At 42.4% G+C, this 25,956-nt stretch overlaps 2 protein-coding genes across 3 annotated transcripts; both read right to left on the bottom strand.

The window, feature by feature from the left end:
* Positions 1-865: 865 nt before the first annotated feature.
* Positions 866-17,868, bottom strand: ITIH4 (inter-alpha-trypsin inhibitor heavy chain 4). The gene is made up of 22 exons (XM_030956746.1): positions 17,794-17,868; positions 15,627-15,787; positions 15,117-15,221; positions 14,026-14,188; positions 13,813-13,923; positions 13,600-13,728; positions 12,592-12,708; positions 11,855-12,023; positions 10,756-10,872; positions 9,146-9,327; positions 8,552-8,734; positions 7,833-7,972; positions 7,066-7,214; positions 6,614-6,646; positions 6,247-6,294; positions 5,491-5,574; positions 5,180-5,218; positions 4,593-4,706; positions 3,782-3,956; positions 2,266-2,420; positions 1,432-1,534; positions 866-941 (listed from the first exon to the last, which is right to left on the bottom strand). Exons 1-22 carry the CDS (start codon positions 17,866-17,868, stop codon positions 866-868), a joined length of 2,628 nt encoding a protein of 875 aa, XP_030812606.1.
* Positions 17,869-20,781: 2,913 nt separating this feature from the next.
* On the bottom strand, positions 20,782-24,721 carry MUSTN1 (musculoskeletal, embryonic nuclear protein 1). 2 transcript variants are annotated; one of them, XM_030956762.1, is made up of 4 exons: positions 24,604-24,721; positions 24,142-24,471; positions 21,311-21,431; positions 20,782-21,114 (listed from the first exon to the last, which is right to left on the bottom strand). In XM_030956762.1, exons 2-4 carry the CDS (start codon positions 24,148-24,150, stop codon positions 21,008-21,010), a joined length of 237 nt encoding a protein of 78 aa, XP_030812622.1. In that variant the 5' UTR covers positions 24,151-24,471; positions 24,604-24,721; the 3' UTR covers positions 20,782-21,007. The 2 variants fall into 2 exon arrangements, with proteins under 2 accessions (XP_030812622.1, XP_030812623.1); XM_030956763.1 differs by lacking the exon at positions 24,604-24,721 and having other exon boundaries at positions 24,142-24,476.
* Positions 24,722-25,956: the final 1,235 nt, after the last annotated feature.

Here is a 25,956-nt window from a genome sequence, read left to right as displayed (position 1 = left end):
CTTACAAAAAGCAGAAGACTGAAACTACAGCTTGGATATCATGGGCCGGGGCTTCTCTGTGTGTGTTTACTCTGCAGTGTTACCTCCGTGCACAGCAGGTTGGGTTTGAGATGTTCATTATTTGTAAAACATCTTCCAATGTTTGCAAAATGTATGAAATTGAGCCAAAAAAAGCTGCTAACTTTTGGGGTTGAAACGCAGCGTTTTGCAACCAGAGGTTTTGCAACCAGACAATGGCTGTTCTGCAGATGTTTCCAAAAGGGAGCCTCAGAGACTTTTGCAACAACGAACCAGAGCACAGCTGGCGTGGGTTTGCATCACCCCATTCACTGCTGATTTCATGAGCATTGAATGGTCTTACAGAACCACCTCCAAGAGAGCCCTGATACAGCAGTAAAATAGAAAATGTGAGACAGGGTATACTAATACTGCCTCAAACTTCATGGTGTTTTCACAAAATGCATGGTTCAAGAACACCACTATCTATAACTGGATAAAGTCCTAGAGATCTATTACTGTTTGCATGACACATTTGTTGGCTTGGATGATGCCACTACTGATTTTTCTTTGGAAACCTAAAAGTCCATGTGTCCATATCAAACTGTGAGCTGATAATGTCAATTTTATTTAGTTGATTCACATAAATCTTCAACAACAAAACCACATTGCAGATTAGAAACCATTTTCAAATAGCAAACAAGCAAGGACCGTCATATCTTGAAAGTATAATTATTTCAAGATAATATATTTGTGACATATATATGGAGCAACAGTAAGGCTTTAACTGTGTGGTTTTCTTGATGAAAGTACCAAAAATACTTGGAAGACCTTCATTTCCATAATTTTCTTCAAAGATATTTTTTTTCTAGGGAGTTAGATCTATTGACCAGCAGGTAACAGGTTCACTGGCTGACTCAAGCCTGTAATCTTTCTTGTACAATCTGAAATGAAATCAAAACAAGAGAAAATGTGATGACACAATCAAGGGGCAGGGTCAGAATTGCCCTGATGTGCAGATGGTACCAGGAGTCAGGGGCCTGAGTGGGCAGAGCTGCGCCTCAGCACTCCCGGGACCTGCACACTCACAGCGATTGATCCCCATCACAGATGTGTTTTAAAAGCAGTTGAAGGACAGAAAATTTTCCTCCTGGTAAATCCAACTGAGCGAACACCCTTCCTTTCCAGGAAAACAATGCAAGCTGTACCCCCAGGGTATAATTATTTCCCCTCAATGAAATAGGAGCCTTGAGCCCTGTAGCATCACTTAAACAACAAATGCAAGCTTTTGGAAAAAATTAAAATGCAAATTATTTACACCAAAGAGGTGTGTTCTTACAAACACTCCCTCAGTTTCATTTCTTTAGATCTCTGGTATTTGCTGATAAAATAAATCCTAAAGAACACCCCCTCCCCTCCCTCCATATCTGGTACCTGGAAACTTTGTGCTCAGATCCAGGCACACTCAGGAGTCTTTCCACAGCTCTCTGATCGTTGTTGGAGTTACTCCCATATTGTGCTTTTGAATAAAATTGACCTAAGCAACAGACAAAGAAATTATTAAAAAATACAAACCAGCTGACTGTTGCTGTTTGTTTAAGCCAAATGGGCAGCTCTAACACCAGGAGAGCAACTCTTCATCTCAGAAAACAAACCAAAGATCAAGTTTGGATACTCCATTAGTAAGACTAGAAAATTTTTCTGTTTCATCTGTGATCTCTTATTATCCCTAACGCTCTCCATGGGAAGGTTCAGCCTTTCTCTGATGGTTTTTCACAATTATTTCTTCCTTGTGGTTTTTAGAATATGGAGCCTCTCTGCAAAGTTTCCAAAACAACTTCAACTTAGGTCCCACCAGGATTTTTGGAGCCAAGATGTTCAGGAGCAGCTGGCTTTCATTTCCTAACCATGATTGTTTACAATTTTATGTCCATTATTTATAATCTATTTGACATCAAATGGATTTTCTGCATCAGTCATGTCATTCCACAGCACTGTTGAGGTTAAGCCCAACTATTATTTCTGTCTTATTTTAACATCTTCTAAACCCACAATGGGCTACTTAGGGTAAGTGGGAAAGCATTGTGTTATGTGTTCTGTTTCTAGGGTGAGACCTCCCCTTTTTGGGATTGCTGGGCAGTAAAAGTTAAATGTCCAAAAGGAATAAATTAAATGCAAAGTTTCTCAAGAACTCCCTGACTACAGTCTCATTTCAGGAGCTGAATTACAAGAGCATTCTTTGCTGCACACATCTATGCTGATACACACCCAGAACTCCAGTGACTTTGTCTGAAAAACGGTCGGTGTTCAAGAAATAGAGCCCAAGGAAATCTTCTGGAAACCTGACCAAGGAAATTTTTACTGTGACCGTATCAGGCAGTGATGCTGTAACACTCCTTTCCTTTTCAACTGACACTGTCAGCCTAGGAAGTAAATTAAGAAATTATTTCCAAGAAGAATGTGAAGAAAGAATATGTATTTAAGTAACTGACATTAATTAATCAAACTAATTTCATTTTTGCATTTTATCTCTTTGCAATTGCATTTTTCCTGATCTGTTTGTAGTTATCTTTAAGCTAGAAAATATTGAGTAGAATATCTTTTCTCTCTGTGCTGCACAACAGGTCTTGCAAATATACCAGGGGACAATTTTTTGCTGATGAATACACCTTATTATCCATAATGACAAGAAATGCTTGAATGGGAAAAAATTTCTCACCATTTTTATGAGAAAAAGGATAGACTAATGAAATAATTCTATTTTTTTTAATGAACAAGTCAAATATTTTTTTTCTTGGATATTTCACAAGTTTTTCAGATCTTGCCTTTCTTCTGACCCATTAATATTATTGTGATCCCAGGTGGTCTCGGAGAACACAAATGTCACTGTCATTTTGCTCCCTGCAGACAGGATTAACAAAGCCACCCCCAAAGTGCTGATGCAAGGGCTCGGGTACTGGATTGAATCAGGAGGATCATTCTGCTTGGCAAATTATACTGGGACATAAATCCAGCCAGCTCTTGGCTCTGTTTGGATTGCAAGAATAATTGAAAGCAGTTGTAGGACTTGTTATTGTCTAGAAATGTGTGTGTGGGAGCAGCAATGTGTGTCCTGTCTGCCCCAGGCCAGCAGGGGATCCTTGTGGAGACTTGTTCCAGCAATATAAAAAGGCTGGGGGAACCAGCTCCACTCAGCTCTTCCTTGGGGTACTGAAGGATCCTGCTCTAATTACTCCAACAAATGAAGTCTGCTTTTAAAGTATCCCTTCTCCTACAGTGAACATTTAGTTACAGACAGCTATTCCAACACTTTATGCCTGCCCATAAAAAAATGTCAGCTTCCCAGATGGGAGTTATTGCTAAAACTGAAGAGAAAGAAAACCCCAGCCTGTGTGGAGCCTAGTGCTGTATAAAAGGGACAGTAAATGTCAAAACCATCACTGGCAGTGCCTGCTCTGCCTTGGAGGAACACAAAGCGGCTGCTGGTGGCACCAGGCTGCTCTGCATGGCTCCTTTCCATTGGAACATAAATACATGAACAGCAGGCTGATGGTGCAGTTGTTCTGGTTCTCTTTACACAGGCATGGAGAATTAAAATTAAACTTAATTTCTTCTCCAAATTTGAAATGGGAGATTATGAAGATACCCTGCTGCTACTCACACTGATATACTTGCTAGAGAAGGACATTTGGAAGCACTTACTTCACGTAAATGGGAGAGGCCAGAATGAACAAAGATCTGACACATTTTCAAGTTTAGGAAAAGACAGGGAGATGTTTCTTACCCCTGGATGGTGGAAGAGGTTGACGTTGTCCATGACAGCCAATTGTTCTTGTTATTGTGGCTTACAAGGATTGCATGAGTGTAGACATGGATTTGCACGGGGGGATTCACATAGTTAATATCAAACTGCACAAAGTGATTTATTCCATCTCCAAGTTTCCCCATCACAGAGAGTCCTTTAATACAAATTTGTCAGGTGATTCTTCTCTTAAGGTACAGGTGATCTTAATAAACCTGCTCCAGTTTTGTTACTGAAACGACTCCAGGGTCTCAAATCTAGTTTTGTGCGGCACTTCTGGCTTGCAGCTCCACATGCCCTGGGTCTGTGGTGGGGTCACTAGAGCTGGTTTAAGCCCATGCTTCCACCTCCTGCACAGAGGTGTCTCTGTTCCATAGTCAGAGCAGGTGCCTGGTGCCTGGGCCATGGCTCCTCAAGGACAGGACCACAGAAAATCTGCTGCGCATCCAGAGCATGCACCTTTCTGTTGGCACACGAGGACCATAAGTTTTAAGGTCTCTGCATCCTCCAAAACCCAAGGACTGGATAGGAGAACACCCTAAGGACCAAGGAGGATGTGACACCAGGAGGAGAAGCGGATCCTCAGCCAGATCGGTGAGAAGTGCCCCCAGCTGTTGCACCATTAATACTGCCAAACAGAAAGGCAGAATTTACCACAGCCTCTCTGGTCAGTGAAAGGCAGCAGGTGTGAGATGGCTCTTCATGAGAGGGGGTTATTCCCCAAAATACCAACTACATTTACAGACTCAGTGACTCTCCTTATCTTGGTGTTGGGGTAACAGAGCTCACTCACCTTGCTCTGGATCTGACAGCAGGGGGACAGAGCTTTGTGCTCTCTGATCAATATTTAAGCAGATTCTTTCATTTTGTCTGGGTAATTGCAAGAGAAGTTGTGGATGTTCATTGGCTGAAAAGAAAGAAAGAAGAAAAATATCAGCAACAAAAAAATCTAGCCTCTGTGCTGGATAGGTACAGCAAAAATAATTTATAGATTTATACCTAAAACAGTAGTTATAGCTTTTAAAGGAGAGAATTATTAAAAACAAAGTAATAACTGTTGAAAAGCACACCCAGACACAGCACCTTGATATGAATGAAACCAACAGATTTTAAATATAGAGTTTACTAAGGATGAGGAGCCCTTAAAAAGGCTCAGCCTGAAAATTTGTTGTACTGCATTTCTTATATCCTTGAGCCAGAGAGGTCTTCTCATGAAATACAGGAATACTTTCTGCTTAAATGGAAAGAACTAGCCAAGGTTAGCAAGAAGTGGTAAAAGATTTTCACAGAGTTGATGCAGTCAGAAAAAGCATTGTTGCATGAAGTGTACATTACAGTTACATTAGAAATTGAAATGGGGAGAGGATATGTGTCACTTACCAATAGGTTGTGCTTTTTTGGCATCTCTGAACCTGGAAACTGAAATAGTCAAAATTAATAAGAAGAGTTTAATGAAACATTCTTCTGTAAGTCAGCTGATGAACCAGGACAAATGCTGTACAGAAACCTTTTTAACAAAGCTCTTCACTGACAACTACGGAGAGCTTTGCCTAAGACGAGCTGTCCCAGTTGGGGAAAAGAGCACAGTGATGGGCCTGTGCTCAGCTGGAGCTGTGTTTTCAAGGGTCACTGGGCAGTGTTGAATGCAGCACACCCAGCCCAGCCCCTCTGACCCCACTGTGAGCAGCTACCTGTTGAAAACATCCTGTTGCTGACAGTTTGGAGCTCAGAGCGCCGTCGATCTGAAAGAAAAGAGTTTTCCCAATGTTTTGTTGCTTTGGGTTTATGCCTTGCACCTCCCTCTCCACACTTTGAAAGAGGGAATCTGCCCTGCTTGCTGTCCACTGACTTTTCTGGATACCCCAGGACTGGTGAATTATTTTGTTCTTAGATCAATTTCTTTCAGCTTACTAATACATGTTTTTCCATATCTTTCACATTTATTTTCAGGAGGTATATTTTTTTTTATTCCTGAAAAGGGACCAAGATTGTTTTCAAAAGTTTATAGTTCATTATAAAATATCTGTGGACTGAAATACATATAATAAAAACTAAATTGTATATCAAGTGGGCATCTCCAATCCAAATGCATTTATATAAAATAAGGTTGATATGACCCTACATATGAAATGAACTTTATAGAATTATTCTGAGGAGAAACAGAGGAGGAGTACTTACCAGCAGGTCGCCCACCCCTCAGTGCAGTAGCAACTGGAGAGAAAAAGAAAGAGTATCTGTGTTTTACTCATGATTGCATTACATCCCTTAGAGGAGTGGTTCTGCTACTGAACTCCCCAGCAGCACTTTGAAAGAGGCAGCTTCTAGAAACAGGGCAGCATTGTGATTCTCCTGATACATTTCTGTGAAAGAACTACAGCAAAACCAAGGTTCTTCACCTATAAAATTATTATTCAAATAAATGCAGTTTCCAGAGAGAAAAAACACACCTGAATCATCCTCCCAAGGCATTCTTGAGTGGAGCCTTTGGAAGGATGCTTCACACGTGGTAGGAAGAAGCAGAAAGCATCATTAACACTATTGACTTGAAGAACTACTTTTCCTTAAGAGCATAGATAATTTTGACCTTTGAGACTTTCTGAATGGAAGATTTTCTCCCTTTGTCCCTGTTATCCATCTAAAACCTGCAAAGACTGTAGCAGGCATTGCTTATAATTTACTTCACACATTTTTTCAAATTTCAGATACTTCCCTCTACAGAACAACCACCATGAACTCTTTTGTTTGCTTTGACTTTTATTTTTTTTTAATTAGAGACTATGAAAATATGCTACTGGAAAACAAGAAAACATTTACCTCCTGCTGGAAGATTGCTGGGCTTCTCATTATCTGTGAAGAGGAAGAGGGACAGATCAGTGTTATACAGTCAACACTGAATTACTTTACCCATGTGAACCAGCAAACTGGGACAAGGGCTTCAGGTGATGATGTTTTCTGGGCTAAAGGATGGGTATATATAGCACTTGCAAAACTCTGACTGAGGCCATACCTTCCCCCCTACATCCATAGTAACAGCTATTAGACTACCTTTAGTTAATATTTAAACAAACTATTTTCCATTTCAATTGTAGTGCCTGTTTCATCACTTCACCTTTCAAAAAAATCCTGCATGTTTTATTTTGAGAAGAAGCCAATCCCTGAACTCCTGCCTCCGATTTGCCTTGTTACATCACTATCAAATGAACCTAAGTGGAAGTCAACAACAATGAATCAAGAAGAGCAGAGCGTTTCAGAGGGGCTGTTTTTACCAGCCTCGGTGGGTTTGTTTGCCAGCTCCTCCTGCTGCTGGGGTTTGGTGACCACCATGGAAGTGAGCGGTGTGACAAAGCTGTACTGCAGGGACAGATCCAAGGCTTGGGCCTCCAGGGCCTTCTGGTCCTCTTCTTGGGCTGAAATACTAAAGTCTGTGTTAATGATGTAGCAAAAATGTGTAGAGACTATGAACAATCATCTTCAGATTCCTTTATGTATTAGCTGTGTCTCCGTAGATATTTATTATTGAATGGTCAGTAGTCTTATGGGGATAACTCAGCTGTTCATGTGCCTGAAATTATGGAAAAGCTTCATTCTTTGCAACACTGGAGTCTATGTATGGTTTAAATATATGAAAGTAATAGATACATGGTCTATGAAGTATCTTATGGACAGCCATCTTGTTCTATTCCCTAACTATTGCCATTTCCTTACCTACAGACAATATTTCTGGGTGTGCAAGAACAGCTCAACACAATCCATACAATTGGAATATATTTCATAGTAATTTCATGTAGAATGTGGTGCATTATGTGTTCATATATATATATATGAAATTGAATGTTGTAGTTCTACCATAAACTGAAAGGCACTTCATGCTCATCATGCAGTAATGTAGTATTCTCCCAGTATCTTATGTTTATGATACTGTCTGGAAAAATATTTCTGTTTCTTTGTATTTTCTGATCATATAATTTGTGAATAAGGAATTTGTGTTTTGAAAAGTTAGAAGTTTGTTATGTGAAGCATTAAAATCTCTTACGCTTTTTCCAGAAGCTGCTGAATGGTCAAGTAAGCCCACAGTCTCTCTATGAAATTCCCAAAGATGTATCTTTGATTTTGGAATACTTGCTCCTTCTCTTTGACATTTGCTTCTTCCTTAAGAGTCAAGTTACTCGTGTGCTGAAGTGGGAGAAAACTGACCATCAAAAGAACAGCTCCATAAACTTCAGCTCTATAAACTTCATTTATAGCCACATTATAAGACTTAAAATCTTTCAGTACCAGCTGTCCTTCAATTTTGGTCTTTCCCATTGGAAAATGCATCCCCAAAGTATCTAAAAAGCATGTATTTTACATCTGTATTTCTGCACTTGAAACAATGATGAAAGAAGGAGTTAATTGAATTCTAATTCAGCATTTTTGAGATGAATAATTGAGATTTCCTACTTCATTGTAACAATAGAAACCTTAAAGTGCTTAAAAGGCTAAAATACTTGAATTTTGTTAAAGAAGTGGCAACACTGAATTAAAATTTCTGTTTACTTATTTGTGGATATTCTTCAAGGTTTTTCTTTTGTAGCCAATTTAAAAGGGAGTAATTTTAACAAATTATCTGAGAGATCAAACAATGAGAAAACAGCTGAGAGCCCAAATGTAACAAACATATACTAAACACAAAACACTTCTTGAAGCCTCCTATTGGGCCACAAAAGACAGAAGGGAGAGATGTGTTTCACAATTAGTAAACTAAACACTTACTGACTGAGCTTTAATTTCCACTGGCAAAAGATCCAGCTCATTGTTAATTTTTCCAGACACTATAATTTCAGATCCTTCAAAAAACAGCTTGAAATTGTTCTTGGTTAATCCTTCAATGGAATTTTCTGGATACTGCATTTCAATTTGCATTAATATTGGGGTAGCCACTTCTTGATAAAAGCCCTAAAGAAGAGCAGTAAGACAGAGAACACACACAAATGACAACAAACTTGTGCAAAGCATATGTTGAATGTCTAATGCCCGCTTTAAAGCTTTTTCTCTAGCAGTGGAAGACTACTGCAAACTCAGAAATCATCCACTTCCCCTGGACAATTTCTCTTTTTACAGTAGAGAAATGTGTGAGTTTCCCAGTTTGTCTGAATATGGCTGATTTGAAAACTTTGAGTCATGGATAACGTGGAGGGTACAAGCCCTCAGATACCCCAAAATTGCCTTCCTCCCTCAGCTAAAGTAGCAGGTAAACCCCAACTCAACCCCAACATTTAATCTCAGAAAATCTGTGATTTTTCTGCTAGAACTAGATATAAGCTGAGGTTGATGCATGGCTTTCCTGGCACATTCCTTACTCCTGACCTGGAGCTGCAGGGCTGCATCAGCATTTTCATAGATACGCCGTGCTATTCCCCCATTGCTCAGGGCCATTTTCTCCAGGAATTTATAACTGACATCAAACCCAAAGCCAAGGCAGAAAAGAGCATATTTCCCATTGATTGCTTTCTGAATGTTTTCTTGAATTACTTCCACATTTCTCTCACCTGTAAATGAAACAAAAACGCCACTGTGGGTTTGGGTCTTTTCAAGTGCAAAAAGACTGCAGCAGGTTTATGGAAAATACTGCCTGAAGTTTTTTTAAAATAATTCAGAATAAAATACTAAAAAAATAGGGGATGGAATGCTAGTAATCAAATTGGAAATGAAAGCACAACTCTGCATGTGGAATGCCAGAACGTGATTCTCCCCCCTTAGTGGCTTTTATTAGGTTCTTCTGACGTTGTCATGGCTAAGTACAAAATATTTTATAGGATTACAGGGCCAGAGGAGATTTTTAGTACAGAAGGGACACACACTACAAGTTAACAACATGAGAGATGGATACTCTTCATCAAGCATTCAAAAGACAAGTACTATCCATAAAAATTATGTGTGTCAATTCAGAGAAGAATGGATTGGTAAATGGTGCAATTCCAACAAACTGCCAATGAACTCAGCCATGCTTCTCTCCCAGCCCCTTTGTGTGACAGAGGAAAAGATTTTCACACCATCACCTTACTCCATTTGAAGAGCTGCTGATGGCAATGTAGTGAGAGCTTTTCCATCAGCATTTCCAGGCAGAAGCTGTTGCTGCCTGCAGCAATACCATAGAAGCAGCTCAGATTTTTCCTTTTTAGCCGCTTTCCTAAGGAAAGCAGTGTAGGCAATAATGCCTGACACTCCACCCCGGACTGATTTCTAACTGCTGGATGCCAGGAGTGCTGGAGACTCACTGTGGCTGTGCTGGGGAGGCAGGACTGAATTTTATTTAAAAATCCAAACAAAATCAAGAAACCCCAAAGCAGAATGGCTCACACAATCTAAAAGGCAGAACGATCTTATTACAGGCTTACAGATGATGTACTATTGCTGACCTTGGAATGATGCTGGTGCTACACAAAACTAAGACAAAGCCCTATTCAAGACAAGGGAGTTTGTGACATTGTTCTGGGAGTTGCTTATTTCACCTGATATTTCAATCTCAATCTTTTGGTTTGTGCTGTCACAGCTGATCACTAATTAAGACATGGCAAAGAATACAGAACAAGAAGCACCTTGCTCTGTAGTTTGGGGCACAGAGGGTGAAGAAGCACAAGCAATATCTCTCAAATAGGACTGTACACAGTATCTGCAAAACGTCCGTATTTTGTCTCTAGATATTTTACTTTTCTGTTTCAGCTGTGCCTGGAGTATCTCCAATTCCCTTGAGTTTATAAACTGGGAAGCCAACAGTATGCAGCAAAACAATTCCCAGCTAAAGTATGTACAGCCACAGGCAGGCAGGCTGCGCCATCACTCCAGATCCAGCAGCAGCTCAGCCTGTGTATTCCAAAGCTCTTCTAAAACACAGGCTAGGTCTATCAATATTGGGATGCAAGTGTAACAGATAAAAAAGCCCAGAGGAGTGAGGACCGTGTGTAGCATTCACTCACCAGAAGTGGGCTGGCCATCTGTCAGCAAAATAATCATGGAGACGCTGCGCTCTGGCAGCCCCTCGGCTTTGTCCAGCACGCCCACGGCAGCCAGCAGGGCACCGCTGATGTCTGTGCCTGCAATGAGAGAGCAGGCATCGCTCACCTCAACAGCAGAATCATCTGCAGAGATTGCTGCCCTTCATCTGCCCAGGCCCTGCAGACTTGTTTAAAGTTTTCTACAGGAAGTAATCCTTCTGAGAGAGGAGGATTTAGGGACTTAGCCTACTGGACTTAATTACCAGGTGTTATATTGCTACAGCAGTGCCCGAGTATTCTCTTGGGAGGATTTTCCACACATATGTCATGGGAAATACAAACATGTCTAGAGCCATTAAAAAGTGCTTAAGTAATCATACTGTCATCTGTTAACCTATATTTAAGAAAAGTTTCCCTGCCTTCTCTAAGAAGTCAGAGAAAAGAGCTGAGCATGGGTGGGTTTATTGGTGTTAGTGCCTAGGGTAAGGAAACTTCTGTTCATACTGACAGTGTAACATTAAAGGGAGATAGAGCCCCTGAGATGTGCTTAAAACTAAATAATAACACCAAGCACACTGACTGGTGCAGCAACTGAAATGCCACATCTGTTTTGCCTGTTTTATTTATGTGGCATGGCTTACAAGGGAGTATAACTTTGGATGTTTTTTTTTTTTTTTTTTTTTTTTTTTACAAAGGGACACTTGATAAAAATAGAAAAAAAATCAGCAAATTGCTGTCAAATGTTGAGTGAATTGCCATTTTTCTGTAGAAAAAGTGTGGTACCAAGGAATCTTCTAATTGTCTCTGTGATAAAAATTGGAAACAAAACTTTGTGGCTTTGGTTCATAGATGTGCTGTAAGCATCTCTTATATACTATATAACTATATCTATCTCATAATGTAGTCACCAGTCTGACAACTCACAGGCTTTCTCTCCCACTCATCACTTAGAAGTCTTAAAAACTGACCTGCTTTGTAAGCACTGGTGGTAGCTCTGGGGCACTATATGACTAATAAAAATAATTATTTTCTAAGAAATTAATTCCACTGGGTGCATATTTGTGTCTACGAGCACGTGTACCTCCCCTGGCAGCAAGAGTCTGGACCAGTGCTGCAGCATTGGCCACGTTCTCCTCAGTGGCTGGCAGCAAAGAGCTCTTCCACTCCACCACTTTGTGGTTGAAGGTGATAAAGCTGAAATGATCTTCTTGGCGGAGGTCCTGCAAAATCTTCAACAGGGCATCCCTTGTCTGTTCCAAGGAGAAAACAATGATTTTGATTATTTCCACTTCTTTGCCAGAGCTGGGATTGAAAGTACAGTGTAATAAGGGAGTTCTCTACAGCTCTGTTCCAGATGCTGCCCTATGCCTTTATTAAACCCTATTGGTATGTTTTAGGTTGAGACCATTGGAAATAGACAATTCACTTACAGACACAAAATCCAACCTATGAGGGCTGTAGGGGGCTTGTCTGCTCTCAAACAGAGCTACATACACAGTCATCAATAAACAGACAACAGATAAATTAACTCTCTAGGCTTCATTAAAGAAAAATATAAACACAAAAAGTTCTGCAAAAATACAGAAAGTTCTCTCTGCCTCAATGTTTAATACCCATGAAAATAGTAGTGTTAGACAAGAGTTACTCCTTAATAACTGCAATCTATGCATATGTATTTTCAAGCACTTCTATAAGTCTGAACCTTTTGCTGTGTACAAAACCAGTGTGTGCTTCCAATGAAAAATTCCCAGTTGCTTCCTCAGAAGGCTGGGGATGTGTGCCTGCTGCTAACAGAGGTCGTGCTTTGAGGGAAGTTACCTGTTCAATTTTTCTGCCTGTCATGGAGCCACTTCGGTCTATAACAAAGATGACATTTTTGGGAAACGCTGGCATTTCTTGGGGTGCAAAGTAATGGACAAAATATCCATTGACAATCTGAAATACAGAATGTGAAATCACCCATAAAAGTACATCTGAAGAAATAAAGAATAAATCTTAACATTCTGGCACAGCAAGATTTGGGGAGCATGCTCAGCGTTCTGCTCTCTCGATAAGCCCAAATAAAAGAACTTAAATTAAAGAAAGTAAAATGTATTTCCTAGCTGGAAGCAAGATTGTCTGTAGAGAGAAAATTACCAGAGAGCAGCATGCATACATACATATATATTAGACATCTCAGTGCCATAAGTATGATATATGCATATTATCACTGTGTATCGCATTACCTCCTTATCATTACCTATGAGTACATCTCTGCTGAATGACTGTGGCTGCCACCTTTTAGCACACCTGTGTATACTTCATTAGTGAAATGATATGGAAAATACTCTATTTTATTCCCTAGAATAGGCATCTGTTAATAAATATTTGTTAAGTTCCTGCTGTATTTAATTATTACCTCAGTTATCACAAAAATCACAGAGACGAAACATCATTTTAAGTTATATAAATCACATTACTCTAAACTTCATTTACAGGAAGCCACAAATACACTTTTAGAGCAGACAAAATAATAATTAAAAAAGACTGTAAAAAGACATCTATGAAGTACCAATATAAATTTGGTACTTATTTGGTACTTACTTAGAATAAAATTTGAAAGACTGATTTTTTTTTTTGGAGTGATCTTTTTTTCAATATACCTGGGGATGTCTCTGGGGATTACTGAGTATCACCGTCAGTTCTTCCTGACCCTGACCTGATTAATGGGAAGAGCTTTTCCTGTCATTCTTGGTGTTTCAAAGCAAATGTTGCTGTTGTGCGGATTGCACTTCATATTCATACTTATCTGTGATCTAAAAGCATTTTCATTTATATATTTTTTACCTGTATATCACCTGCAGTGGCTTCTCTCTTAACATCATAATGCACAACAAAATCACCATTAAGGAGCGTTTCATCAAGTTCAGAATTTTTCTTCTGTTGGTCTAGAGTTGGCTTAAATAAAATATGAGCCTGCAAAGAAATCAGAAAGAAATATCTAAAGCAATATAACTTAGAGCAGCCACTGGCAGTAACCTCTAGCAGCTGCTGCTTTACCTTGGTTTCGTTCTGCTCTTTGGTGAGTGCCTTAGTTAACTCGTTTGTCATGAATGTGCTGTCTGTCTCCAAGAAGCGAATGCCCTGGGGCTCAAAGATGTGCACATCGATCTGCCAGCAGAGAAGAAGTGAACATCAGCACCTCAGAGGCAACACAGCTGTGCTAAATCCTACAGCACTGCTCCCTGCCCAGCCCTCCCCAGGACAGCTCACCTGGAAGTGCTTAACGAGCTGCTTGGGCCGGACCTTGATGAGCAGCTCGTACTTCCCCAGCTGCCGCTTCAGCAGCTCCTCGTAGGTCAGCTCAAAAGTGACTTTGCTGGCAGCCGCGATGCTGACGGACACGTGGAACTGCTCCAGCTTTCTGTCTGTAATTCTGGGGGGGAAGAACAGTGATTTACCTCCTTGTGGTGGCTGGAGTTTGTGAGGTGTGCAAAATAATTTGCACACTTTTATTGTGGCCCCTCCAAGGGGCCACATGGGATAAAAAAAAAAAGAAAAAAGAGTAGCAGTAAATATTTTTCATCATTGAGGGGATTTTTTACATTGCAGGTGCTATTATGCACATCACATATTGTACATTACATTAATGTGTCATGGGTGCAAGATGAGAAATGGAGCAGAAACCTCTGCATGCCTCAAAGTGAATACCTGTGAAGCACAGATTAAATATACCCTGAAACTGCGATATCTGTTCAAGTGCCATGGTCCTCTGCGCTTGCAAGGAGGCAGACTCAGCACTGAACGTCATCCCAGCGTGGCAAGGTGCTCTTGAATGACAGTGACCAAGGCTGGATGGAGCTCTGAGCAACCTGAAAGGTGTCCTTGCCCGTGGCAGGGGGCTTGGAACTAGATGATCTTTAAGGACCTTTGACCCTGACATTAGCTCAACTGGTCAGAGCATGGTGCTAGTAACACTGTGGCTGTCAGTTCAATCCCTCTATGGACCATTCACGTAAGAGCTGGACTTTGTGATCCTTGTAGATCCCTTTCAAGAACATTCCATGATCTGTGATTCAGTGATTCTATGACAGCAGGTCCTAAGGCACTGCTAAACAGGGATGCTTCCTACTGAAGCCAATTGCAGGACCACCTATACATCACACATATGTGAATTTATATGTTAAAAAAAAATGTGTATATATACACACCCACAAAGGTACACTGTCCCTCTTACCAAGAACCCAAGACTGATTTGCAATGATTTGCCCCCAGTGGGATGTGGCTATCTCCAGGATTTAATCTGCCCCCAGCCAAACAGGAAGCCAAGGAGGGGTGTTGGAGTAGTCAGAATAGCAACATACTTGACGAGGCCAGCGCTCTGTCCTTGTGAGACTGCCGAGTCATACTCGTTTTGAGCAGCAGCTTTCTCCTTTATTATTCCTGGGTATACTACACCATCGATGGACCTGTTTGGTTTCCATGAAAATTAATTCATATTAGAAGGAATGCACTGGGGAAAGAAATGCAACAGAAGTTTTTTGTGGCTCTCTGGGCATGAGCAAGGGATGCTGGCTCCCAAACCCCTCTCCACCCAGGAGCATGCCAGGACCCAACACCACAACACAACCCTTGTCCTTGCAGAGTCTTGAGGAGGCTGGAGCAGGAGAAACACCATCTGAACACATCTATCACCCACCCTATGCAGCAGGCAGCCTGGACCTGGGCACCTCTTTTCTATTTGGCTGCTTACTACTTAGCCCCACAGAGCACTTTTGCAGAGAACCCTCTTTGTGCTCGCTCTTTCTTTGAGCAGAAAATGAACCCCCTCCCAGAGCTGCCTCCTTTGCACTGCAGGTGAGGACTGGTCCTACATGGAGAAATTGGTGATGAAGGCTGTCTTGGGTAACTCCACTTCAAAGGTGGCCTCTCGGGACTCATTGGCTCGGTTGACAATTCTGCTGGTGATGACAGTGCGAGCAAATCGTGATGTGACCTTGCAGTCCACGTGGAGGCTGTATATTTCAACAGCAGGCTGGAAAAAAAATTAAACAGACTGAGACAGAAACACGCAGGTTTTGTTCTCAGACCATCCTTACCTGGATGATGCTGTTGGAAAAGTCTGATGAAGAAATGACTTGTTAGAAAGCCTGGCTGGAACTGGAGAGGGGATTGCTCTGAACCAGTCCGCTTATTCCCTTCTCTGCAGCCACAGCCACTGTTCCATGCAAAACCTGCAGCTACATCTGCATTTTGCTGTTCCACAGAAGCTTCTGTTGAACCTTTTTCTCTCCTTTGGATACAGTGAAGCTGCTGCTGCATCACCCCAGTGCATTGCCCAAGATTTTCCTCAGGAAGATCAGAAGCCTCTTTAAGCCTGACCCAGGGAAGATCCCTGTTTTTTGTGCAACTGTTTATTTGCTCTCCCAGCTGTTGACTTTGCTTCCTGTTTTCCAGCTTGGTATCATGCATCCCACAGGACTTTTAGCAGGCTTGAAACCTTGCATGGCCCTCCCAACCCCTCACTGGTTACACAAACAGAGATGCCCTTTGAGCACTCCTGTTTCTCCTGATCTGGTTCTTCCAGGGCCCCTGATGACCAAAGGAGGGGGGCACCATTCTAGGGCTGCCTGGAGCACCCCAGAGGGTGGCTGGACTGAGAACTGCCTGGAGCGCCTGCAAACATGGACACCTCCTTTTGCATTTGAGATGTCTCTCTAAAGGTCCTACCCATGTTCCAGCAGTGGCACTAAGAAAGGCTGGTCTGGGCATCACCAGCCTCATAACAGTCCAATAGTTGATTAAAATAAAAAAGCTCAGCAACAGAGAATATCATTGCACTTCTATTTTTACTTTTCCAGCCTCCAAGTCTTTTGAATGGCTAATTGATCTTTAGCTGCTTTGATAATTAATCTTCTGTACTTTTCTTGCCAATTAATAGCATCCAGTGGCTTCTTCTCCTTTAGGACACTGGCTGAAATTCAAATCTTGGCTGCCCTGCCATACTCAAACCTGCCCATGGCACATTCAGAGTGAGGTTTTGCCATAAGGAACACCAAGCCCCAAGCTGTGGCTCACTGGGTAAGTGCAGGCACGTGGTGGCCACTGCTCCCACTGAGGATCCTTCCAACACAGGAGCTTGTCCTGTGCAAAATTTACCCAGTGCAGAATCTACTCCACTGCCACCTGCCCAAGGGATGCTGCAGGGAGCAGGACCTGCATCTCCTGCACTGGCCCAGCCCCAGCAGCATTTTAGGCTGTGGCCAGCACAAACCAGGGGTAGGCAGGATGCAGCATGGGGAGGAGCTTTGCTGTGCAGAGAGGTAAAAGAAGCAGAGAGGACCAGCCCCAGGCATGTACCCACAGGCAAAGGCACTGTGAGCTCATACACCCCATCCATGGCTTCCTGCAGAGCTCTCGGCTGCCCCTGAAGCAGCCACCAGGTCTGGCCCTGCTCCCCAACACCTGCCTGCATTTCAGTTCCACTTCACTCTTTTCTGAATAGGCACAATGGACAGAGAAATCTTCTGAATTAAAGCTTCCTTTTCCTCTCTAATATTGGTGTTTTTACCATGCCACCAGTCACTACTGTGATGGTACAAAAGAGAGTTTGCTCCTCCAGACAGCGCAAATAACTTTCTACTTCCCTCTTTTCCATTCTATATTTATTATTAAATCCTTCTCAGAAACCTCCTGGCACTGCATAGTGCTTGTTTGGTCCTGTGTCAAGATCCAAACCTCAGCTAGTAGCCAAAGCAGAGTTACTGATCTCTCACATTTGATATCTCACATTCCGAAGGAAGAGAATCATCAAACAAATCTGCAAGTGCCTCCTGTTACATTTGTACTATAACAGCCCAAACAAACAACCAAGATGACCTTAAAAGGACCCAAAGCTCTAAAATCTCAACACAATCTGCCCAAGTCTCCCTGGGAGGTGGTTACCAGAGGAGTTACCTGCACTACCTGGCCAGTTATCGCGACACAACCACATCAGCAAATGAGCAAATGAGATATTGATAATAAAAATAGAGCAAATACCTTCTGATCATTAGTTTCTGCTAACACTATGAGTGAGGAAAAGACCATCAATGCAAGCAGTGTTCTCTGCTCCATTTTGGAAAAAGCCAAAATTTCAAATGAAATCTCTATTTATCTTAATCTGTTAATGAGTAACATGTACTTGGGGATATCATGTAGGCTTTGAAGAGACACAGAAATGTAATATTTACCCATTAAACACAGGCAAAACTTGGACTTGGTTAATGCTTATTTTTCCAACAGATCTTTGCTCTTAAACATTAGAATTTTAATGTTTCATAACACATACAATTAAGAAATTTATATATTTTTTTTAAAAATTAGATTTCACTGTTTCACATGAAATCCCTTGGGCAGATGACTTGCTCTGTGCAACAAGCTGCAGGAATCTCTACCATACTCCACAGTAATAATTGGAAAGGCACATCCTTAACATTATCACAAGCACTTCAGAGATTTGGAATTGCCAGGACAGGCAGCATTCATTTGAGATATTACAGCTGATGGCTTTCTCAAACTTTGTGCCTCCCTGCCCAACTGGCCATGATCCTTGGTAGGTAATGCCATTCATTGTCATAAATTAACACAAAGATCCTGTGGAAATATAAGCATCTGTGTTTTCTTCATGCCTGTTTTACAAAGTTTCCATGTGGAGAGCAAGCTTCTTGTGGCCTCAGAGTTGCAAGCAGACACTAAAGCACAGCTCAATAATTTATTACTTACCAGACATCTACAAGTTCACTACAAAGAATGTGCTAAGCACAGCCTGGTCTTACAAGCCTTGTGCTTTAAGTAACTCTTTAAAAAAATAAACTTTACTCCTTTCAAGCAGACTGTTTATACTACTTGCAAATACCACATCCTTTGTAGCAGGACATGTAAATATATATATTTTAAAAGGCAAAAAATTAAACTGCAATACATTCAATTAACTTGTACAACTCATGTAATGCTTTAATCTCTTAAAATACACAGGATTAGACACTTAGTGGCCTAAGAGGTGCAAGAGCCAAAGCTTTAATTAAGTGGATGTGCCATCAGTTTTCTAATGCCCATGTGTAAAATCACACGAATGTTAAAGAGCTGCTTTTGCTGCACAGATTTAGGCTGCAGTGTCAGCTCTGCCCCTCACATTTTTTAGATGAGGTCCACATTAAAAGACAGGAAGACCAAAAACAATGCTCAGTCCTTATTGTCACACTTGGAAGCAGCACAAGTAAATGAACATGACAACATCCTGGAAATAGACCTGTTTGTCAAATTCCACTTCTCTGGCAGATACCTTACTTGGCTTCCCTGTAGAATCCATGTGGGACACAGAGGTTTCTGTGCTTTGTTAAATCAGCACCACCATATCCAAAGCAGGGCCTGAAATACAGCATCCTTCTGTCCTGCTACCCCACCGACAAACCTACAGATCAGGCCCTTGTACTTCAATAAGGAAAGCGACAACATTTTGCCCCACTTGTCCCTTGACACCATTTCTATAAGTATTGAACAATCTCCTTCCACCTTCTCAACACAGGTTAATTAAGGAGGGTTTGTTAAACCCAATGCAAAGGCAGCTCCAGTACTACCAGGGCAGGAATTTTTTCCACCGTGACTTTTTTCATGCTCTGGAAGGATCTTGGGAAAAAGCTCTGCTACAGGTACATACCTGTGAAGAGCTTGTGCTCCATGGAGAAATTGTGCCCACTAAAGAGAGGAGGTGGGGTCTGGGCTGCAAATAATAATCTTTTAAAGTAAAAAAAGCAGGGCAAGGCAGTGCACCAGCAATATCTTTAAAGAAGCTTTCCCCTTAAAGCCAAAGGATTTGCTGCTGCCTTAAGTGAGCGCCTCTCCACAGCCTCTCTGGGATCTGTGTGGGCATTGTCACATTTTATCTGTCAGGTGCTTGGGACACAAAAACCAAATATGATGCATTTCATAGTGCACAGAGAACTTTGGCATCACTTTTACCTCTTAATCATGTCTAGTCTGTGTAAAATAAAAGTAGTTTATTTAGCAAAGGTAGCATCTGACTTACCATCCCCAGACGTGCTGCAGAGACTCAGGGTGTGTGGGAAGCAGGGCAGGCGCCCACAGAGGTTCCTCTGTGTTTTAGCACAAATATCAAGCTGAGAGGAAACACTCTGGGGTTTGGGAGAAAACAGGTTTGGTGTTTAATGCAGCAAATTAAGAAGCAAACAGCATTGAAAAAAAGCCAGCTCCCCCTCAGTGTGCTGGTGTTGTACAGAGACACTCATTGGGTTCTCATCTCCATGGTAAGGCAGGACATGGCGGCTGGGTCTGGCACCTCACTTCTCACTCGATCCAGGGGGACAGGAGAAAAAAGCCACTGGGGAACGAAGCGGAAACCCCTCCCTCGGTGCTGGGGCACTCTGAGACCCGGGCCTCTGCCCTCACAGCTGAGCTACATGAAGGGAAATCATGGCATTGCTGCCCGGAAGGGCATGAGGGGGGAGATGTGGGGGAGAACTGTGAGGAGAATTGTGAGGGGAGAGCTGTGAGCGGGAACTGTGAGGGGAAGCCGTGAGGGGAGAGCCGTGAGGGGAAACCGTGAGGGGAGAGCTGTGAGCGGGAACTGTGAGGGGAAGCCGTGAGGGGAGAGGCGGGAGGGGAAACCGTGAGGGGAGAGCTGTGAGCGGGAACTGTGAGGGGAAACCGTGAGGGGAGAGCCGTGAGGGTAAACAGTGAGGGGAGAGCCACCACCCTGTACCATGCCGCCGCCCTGAGGGCCCTGGCCAAGGTGCTGCTGTAGGCAACACAGATCTGGGTGAAGTCTCCAGGTTTCTGTGCTGCCCCTTTGATCAGCTCCTTCTCAGCTCCCTCCTGGTGAAGGCATGGTGTGAAGAAATTACACTGATACTGCGTCATCAGGGTGTTTTTTCCCTGCATTTGACAGACAAAATCATCGCGTGTATTGCCAAAGTGCCCATGGAATTAATCTGAGTCCCAAGTGAAATGAGTCACCACAGTGTGCCAAGCTGAGTCCAACAACCTTTTTATTAAACAAGTATAGCAAACATTATCCAATATATAGAAAGAAAGCATGTAATAAAAATGAACATGGAAGTTTTACTCTTTGACATGAATATATTTCCTACTTAAGGACTTACAGTGGAAATTAGCTACTTGAGTCTACAGTGCAAGGAACAGAAAATTTGAAAAATGCTACAACAATCATTTTGGTGAGTCATGTCCAGCTCCACTGTCAGCCAAAGACGCTCTTGGCTGGCTCATCCTTCGGTTTCTCAAAGACTGTTTCACCCCCTGTCCGAGCCCCGCTGAATACAGAAGGTGCTGCAGAGCCCATTTGTTCTTAGAAAAGAAAACCAGGAGAGACAATCAGTGAAATACTACCCAAATTCAGGGAGTCAAATTAGTGCTGCTGAAATACATATATACATTTGATAAATACTTCACTTGTCCATCAGATGAGGAACCCTTTCACTTGAAAAGGGCAATTAAGTCAATTTTTTACTCTGCTTAATTGCTTCCAGTCAAGGAGACTTACCACACTGCCTCATCACTTGGTAGGTTTTAGATTTAATTTCCTGGTTTTTCGTAAGGTTTCCTCTGGCTCCTTTGAGGTCTTCTTCCTTCACTGGAGGACGCTTCTTTTTCACAGGGGCTGGCTAAGAAACAGACCCACACATCAGTATGTTGTGTTCAAAGCACAGGGAACAAAGCTCCCTCCACCCAAAGACTACAACATACACAGTTGCTAATACAATATTTCACCTATTTCAGTTCTGAAATTACATACTCAGCTACTTCAGATCTTCCCATAATCACAATTTCACTGCCCTTCCCAAAATCTGCTACATTCTTACTGCTCTGAAATTGTCTTTTTATTGTACAGCCTTCGAAAGAGCAATGGACTGCTTAATTAAAAAAAAAATCTCAGATTTTCTCTGTCCAGCCCTACCTGCTTATTCTGCAAGTACTGATTGGTAATTCAAGAACCTGTCCAATATCTGGAAAGGAAAAATCACTTTATTACTAAATTGGGCTTGTGTCTACTTACTACTTCTTTGGGAAACTGGTCAGAGAGATTCCAAATCTGGACCTGTCCTAAGTTTGAATAAACACTTGACCTATAGTTAATAATCTTAAATTTAAGGAACAAAAGGATCTGAGCACTCAACAGGGCTCTCTACTGAACACATCTAAAGCCCTGGACTTGGGCCCCAAAGAAGAAGGAAACCTAATACGGAAACAGATGCATCATCAGGTGGTGCACTGCTAAAGCCAAGTACTAATCTGTTCACAGTTTATTCCACTACAAGGAAATAGGGATAACATTGCTTCATCAGCCTACCCCTATCTTTAAATTAGCACTGCACAGTCAGACACAACCTCACTCTGCAGCAGCCAACACCGTAAGCATTCCTCCATCAGTTTACTATTTCATGGATGGATTTTCAGTGTCCCACCAGGCAGCCCTCATGGCAAGATTCAGGGGCACAGGGATATGATTGAGAGGAACAGAAGACCCCTACACTCCAACTCTAATAGATTTGCACACTGAAAGATCAACAAGAAACTTCTCTGACCATCACTAAATACACAGGGCTTCTGATATTTGGGTTCTGGCAGTGGTGGAGCTCACTGAGGCACTTCCAGGCACTGCCTGTGAGGCTAAAAGCAGTTGTGGAGAGAAACAAATCCCTCAAGGCCTACAGATGGCTGGAGCAGCGAGTCCCAGGGAGCTTGCAGAAACAGCGCCTGCATGGCTGGCTCCTGGATGGGTGGGCTGGCTCCACTGGAGCCTTCAGCACGATTTCTGCCTGCTGCAAATTCCTGGGAACGCTCAGAATAGCTCACTGTCAATGCCACTTGCATGTGTTGTGGGAAACAAAACATTTACGAGATCTCTGGGGAAAACACTCATGAGTAGCCAAAGCAAGCGAGGGGAAAGGGTGTCAGCGAACCCTTCAAATTCACAACACCTTGTGCATGGTTGTTCAGCTGGTGAACCAAACATCCCCACAGCCAGGAGTCACCTGTCCTTCTGGAATGACACCTGGCACATGATGGGAACAGTCCCTCGTGCCCATGGCACGCTCCACAGGCAGCCAACCCAGGAAGGGGAAAAGCCCCCTGCTTCAAGAGCAATGTGAAATCTGCAAGGATCCTTCACCCATTATTGGTAACAGACAGTAACTGTGAGGCTTCTACCCACTGGGACAAGGGAATTCCTGGGGACAGGGTGAGGAAAGGTGGCTCTTGGCATGCACAAAGATACAGCCAGGCTGAGCAGAGCTCTTGAATGTCACCCAGTTATTTTAAAATAAACCATCTCATGCTTTGATCGCAGAGGATTTTCCAGCAGGACAGTTGCTGCGGATTAGTCGGCCCCAGCTGAGGAGCAAAGCTGGTGCACAGAGAGGTTATGGTGAGCCCTGGCCAGCAGCTGCCACTGTCACAGCCCCACCACTGCTAACTGCTGCCAGAATTTCTGAGCAGGGGTTGCCAGGAGCCATTCCTGGCACGGGAGTGCAGCCTGTGCTTTATCTCCTCCTGTCACAAGACAGAAACTGCTACTTTACAAGACATACAACTGGGTTTTAAGTACAATTTTCTTTGGAGTAAAGAAAATCAGCTGAACTGAGTAACTCTCTGTGGCTGAAGAACTGTGCTGTCCTACTCTGTGCTCCTACTCTCCATCACACCACTCCTGTAAAACTCTCTTGCTTGAGGAGAGCTCTGCCAGGCACACGCAGCAAATGTAACATCTACCTGAAACCTCACCATTTCTGAGCTCATTTCAAGAACACTTTGAAACACTGATTATTGAGGCACGCATTAAAGACAAACCATTAGTTATAAAATGAATATAAAAGTATTCATTTTATACATAATTTCAGTCTCAAATATCTTATCCTAACAGTTAGAATTTTCAGCCACACTCTTTTCTCCTGCATGTTAATGCACTAAGCTTTACATAGTGACATTTCAGCACAGCCACCTCTTTGCAAAACAGAATTTCAGAATCACTGTCTGAGAAAGTGTGTTAGAAGGGCAGAGATTCCTTCATCTGTGAAACATCCCAACGCAGAGCAGGGGAAATGATTTTTCCCTTTCTACACAAACAAAAATATTTAAGGTAAACCAGAACATTTTAAAGCTAAATTAATTAACCATGTAGAGAGCAGCAGCTTTCCTTCCTAAGTATGTACTTGTTAAAATATTTTAATCACACAAGTCACAGAGCAGTAAAGCTGAATTCACCGGTTAACGAGAGGAACTCACTAATAAGCTTTTCTGAGCACAGCATCCAAACCAGTGGCAGGTTTGCCAGGCACTGCTCCGAGGGCTGGCAGCGCACAGATGTCCCCGTACCTGTGACATAACTGCGGTGCTCCCTCGCTGAAATCCCTCCAGGTCGTTCCCGACTTTGATTAAATCCAGTCCGTGAGCTCTGCGAGCGCCTGTTGTTTTCCTGGACTTATATAGAGCATCCGAGTGAAGTCAGGGGCTGGCTCATGTTCCCGAAGCAGCGGCGGGATGATTCAGGTCGGGGCAGGCTGTTGTTGTCCGAGGTTTATTCCTGGCGATGACTCGGGCGAGCAGCATTCACCGGGCTGGGCTGACGGGGGCAGCTGCGGCAGCGGGGAAGCCGGGTCCCGGCAAAAACGCTTCCCGGGGAGTCCGCTGGGGCTCTATTTATAGCTTTAAAAGGCAAAATGTTGTTATGGACACAAAATTGACTCTGAATCCTCTTGGGGGAGAGAGGGAAAAAAAAAGCGTGGGCATTGCTTTCCCAGCAAAACAAAATATGTGTTCTCTAAAGATGATACAAACCTGAAGTCCAAAGCATAACTGTGCCCTGAATCACTTTAGCACAGGAATCTTTAACAGGAGAGTGTTTTATGTCTTTTGGAAAGCTAATAAAGTAGGGTATGGTTTTACCCTTACAGCTCTATCTCTGATCATGCTCCAGTGCTGGCTCTTACCCAACTGAGAGAGTAAAATCACTTTCTACTTCCAGCACCATCAGCAAGTTTAACCATTTCACCCTCATCTGTACAGGAACAGCTTACTCAGACACGGAAAAACTCAGTGTTCCCCACTGTACTTGCTGACAGCAGTAAAACCTTTCTCAGAACTTTTAATATTTGTTCTCTAAACAGTTTTTTAATTAAGTAAAGCCCTGTCATCTCTGAGCATGAATTCTATTTTTCAATACTGGGAGAGGTTTGAGTGGGAGATTGTTTCCCTTTTGGTTTTTTATATGAAATCTTTACATCATGCAAAAAAAATATCAGCTTCTGTGACTGCACTCAACATCTACAAAGAACCAAGATTCCAGCCAGGTGGGTAAATGTGAGAAGGGCAGGCATGGCAGACCTCCAAACACCTTCCACTAGAGATCAACTGTTGTAGTGGTAGAAATTTGCCCTAGCCTTTCCTCAGGCTCTGCCAGTGCTTTTAGGGTACAGAGAAGCACAAGAGGTAACAGAAATTTGTTTTTCACTATGAAAACATGACATCAAACCACAGCTCCAGCACTGTACGAGCAGGACTGTGGGATCTGTTGGCTATGAACTACTCCCCAGGCCTCCCAATGCCCAAACTGCCTTTAAGCTGAACTCTTTCCAGGCCTGAGATCTCCTTTATTTGGGGGAATTATTTGTAGGCTAAAACGCAGCTTGGATGTTAGGTCCTTAGCTATTCCTTAGCTTGATTTTCTATTTTAAACCCATGCCTTAGTAACCAGAAGAAGCATTTCTGCAGAGCAGCAGTGCCCTTAGTAGGCCAACAAAACAGAAGAATAAAACATTGACCTTAGAAAAAACAGATTTTTTTCTATTGCACAAAGCAACAGTTCTCTACTAAGATGTTCCTCTACAGTCCCACAAGCATCACTATTCTATCTATTATGACAGCAAAATAACATTCTGCATGTTTAAAGCAAATATTTAGAATTCAAGACACTGAACTATTATTTTCCCTTCAGCTTTCAAAATTGCTTCACTTAATTGGTACTGCATATTCCTCACTCAAAAGCAACAGAGTTGTGCTTTCATAGCAATTTAATCTATACAAACAAAATCAAACCACTCATAGGTCGCTTGCCATTGGGGCAGGTGAATTGCTTAGAGAGTCAGGCAGCACATCCTGGGGCTTCTAGAACATCCCCAAAGCCTGGACAGT

This window comes from Camarhynchus parvulus, chromosome 12, assembly GCF_901933205.1.
Source record: "Camarhynchus parvulus chromosome 12, STF_HiC, whole genome shotgun sequence".
NCBI lineage: Eukaryota > Metazoa > Chordata > Aves > Passeriformes > Thraupidae > Camarhynchus > Camarhynchus parvulus.
The sequence above is the reverse complement of the archived record's forward strand: the minus strand, read 5'-3'. Positions and strand labels throughout refer to the sequence as shown.

What these genes read in the sequence shown, in the direction of transcription:
- MUSTN1 (XM_030956762.1), bottom strand. An exon ending in CCAAGTGATGAGGCAGTGTG is followed by an intron (nt 21,115 to 21,310) that starts GTAAGTCTCCTT and finishes TTCTTTTCTAAG; the next exon opens with AACAAATGGGCTCTGCAGCA.
- ITIH4 (XM_030956746.1), bottom strand. Translation starts at nt 17,868, where the DNA reads ATGGAGCAGAGAACACTGCTTGCATTGATGGTCTTTTCCTCACTCATA. An exon ending in ATGCAGCCCTGCAGCTCCAG is followed by an intron (nt 8,735 to 9,145) that starts GTCAGGAGTAAG and finishes GCTCTTCTTTAG; the next exon opens with GGCTTTTATCAAGAAGTGGC. An exon ending in CAAAGTCACTGGAGTTCTGG is followed by an intron (nt 1,535 to 2,265) that starts GTGTGTATCAGC and finishes TCTGTTGCTTAG; the next exon opens with GTCAATTTTATTCAAAAGCA.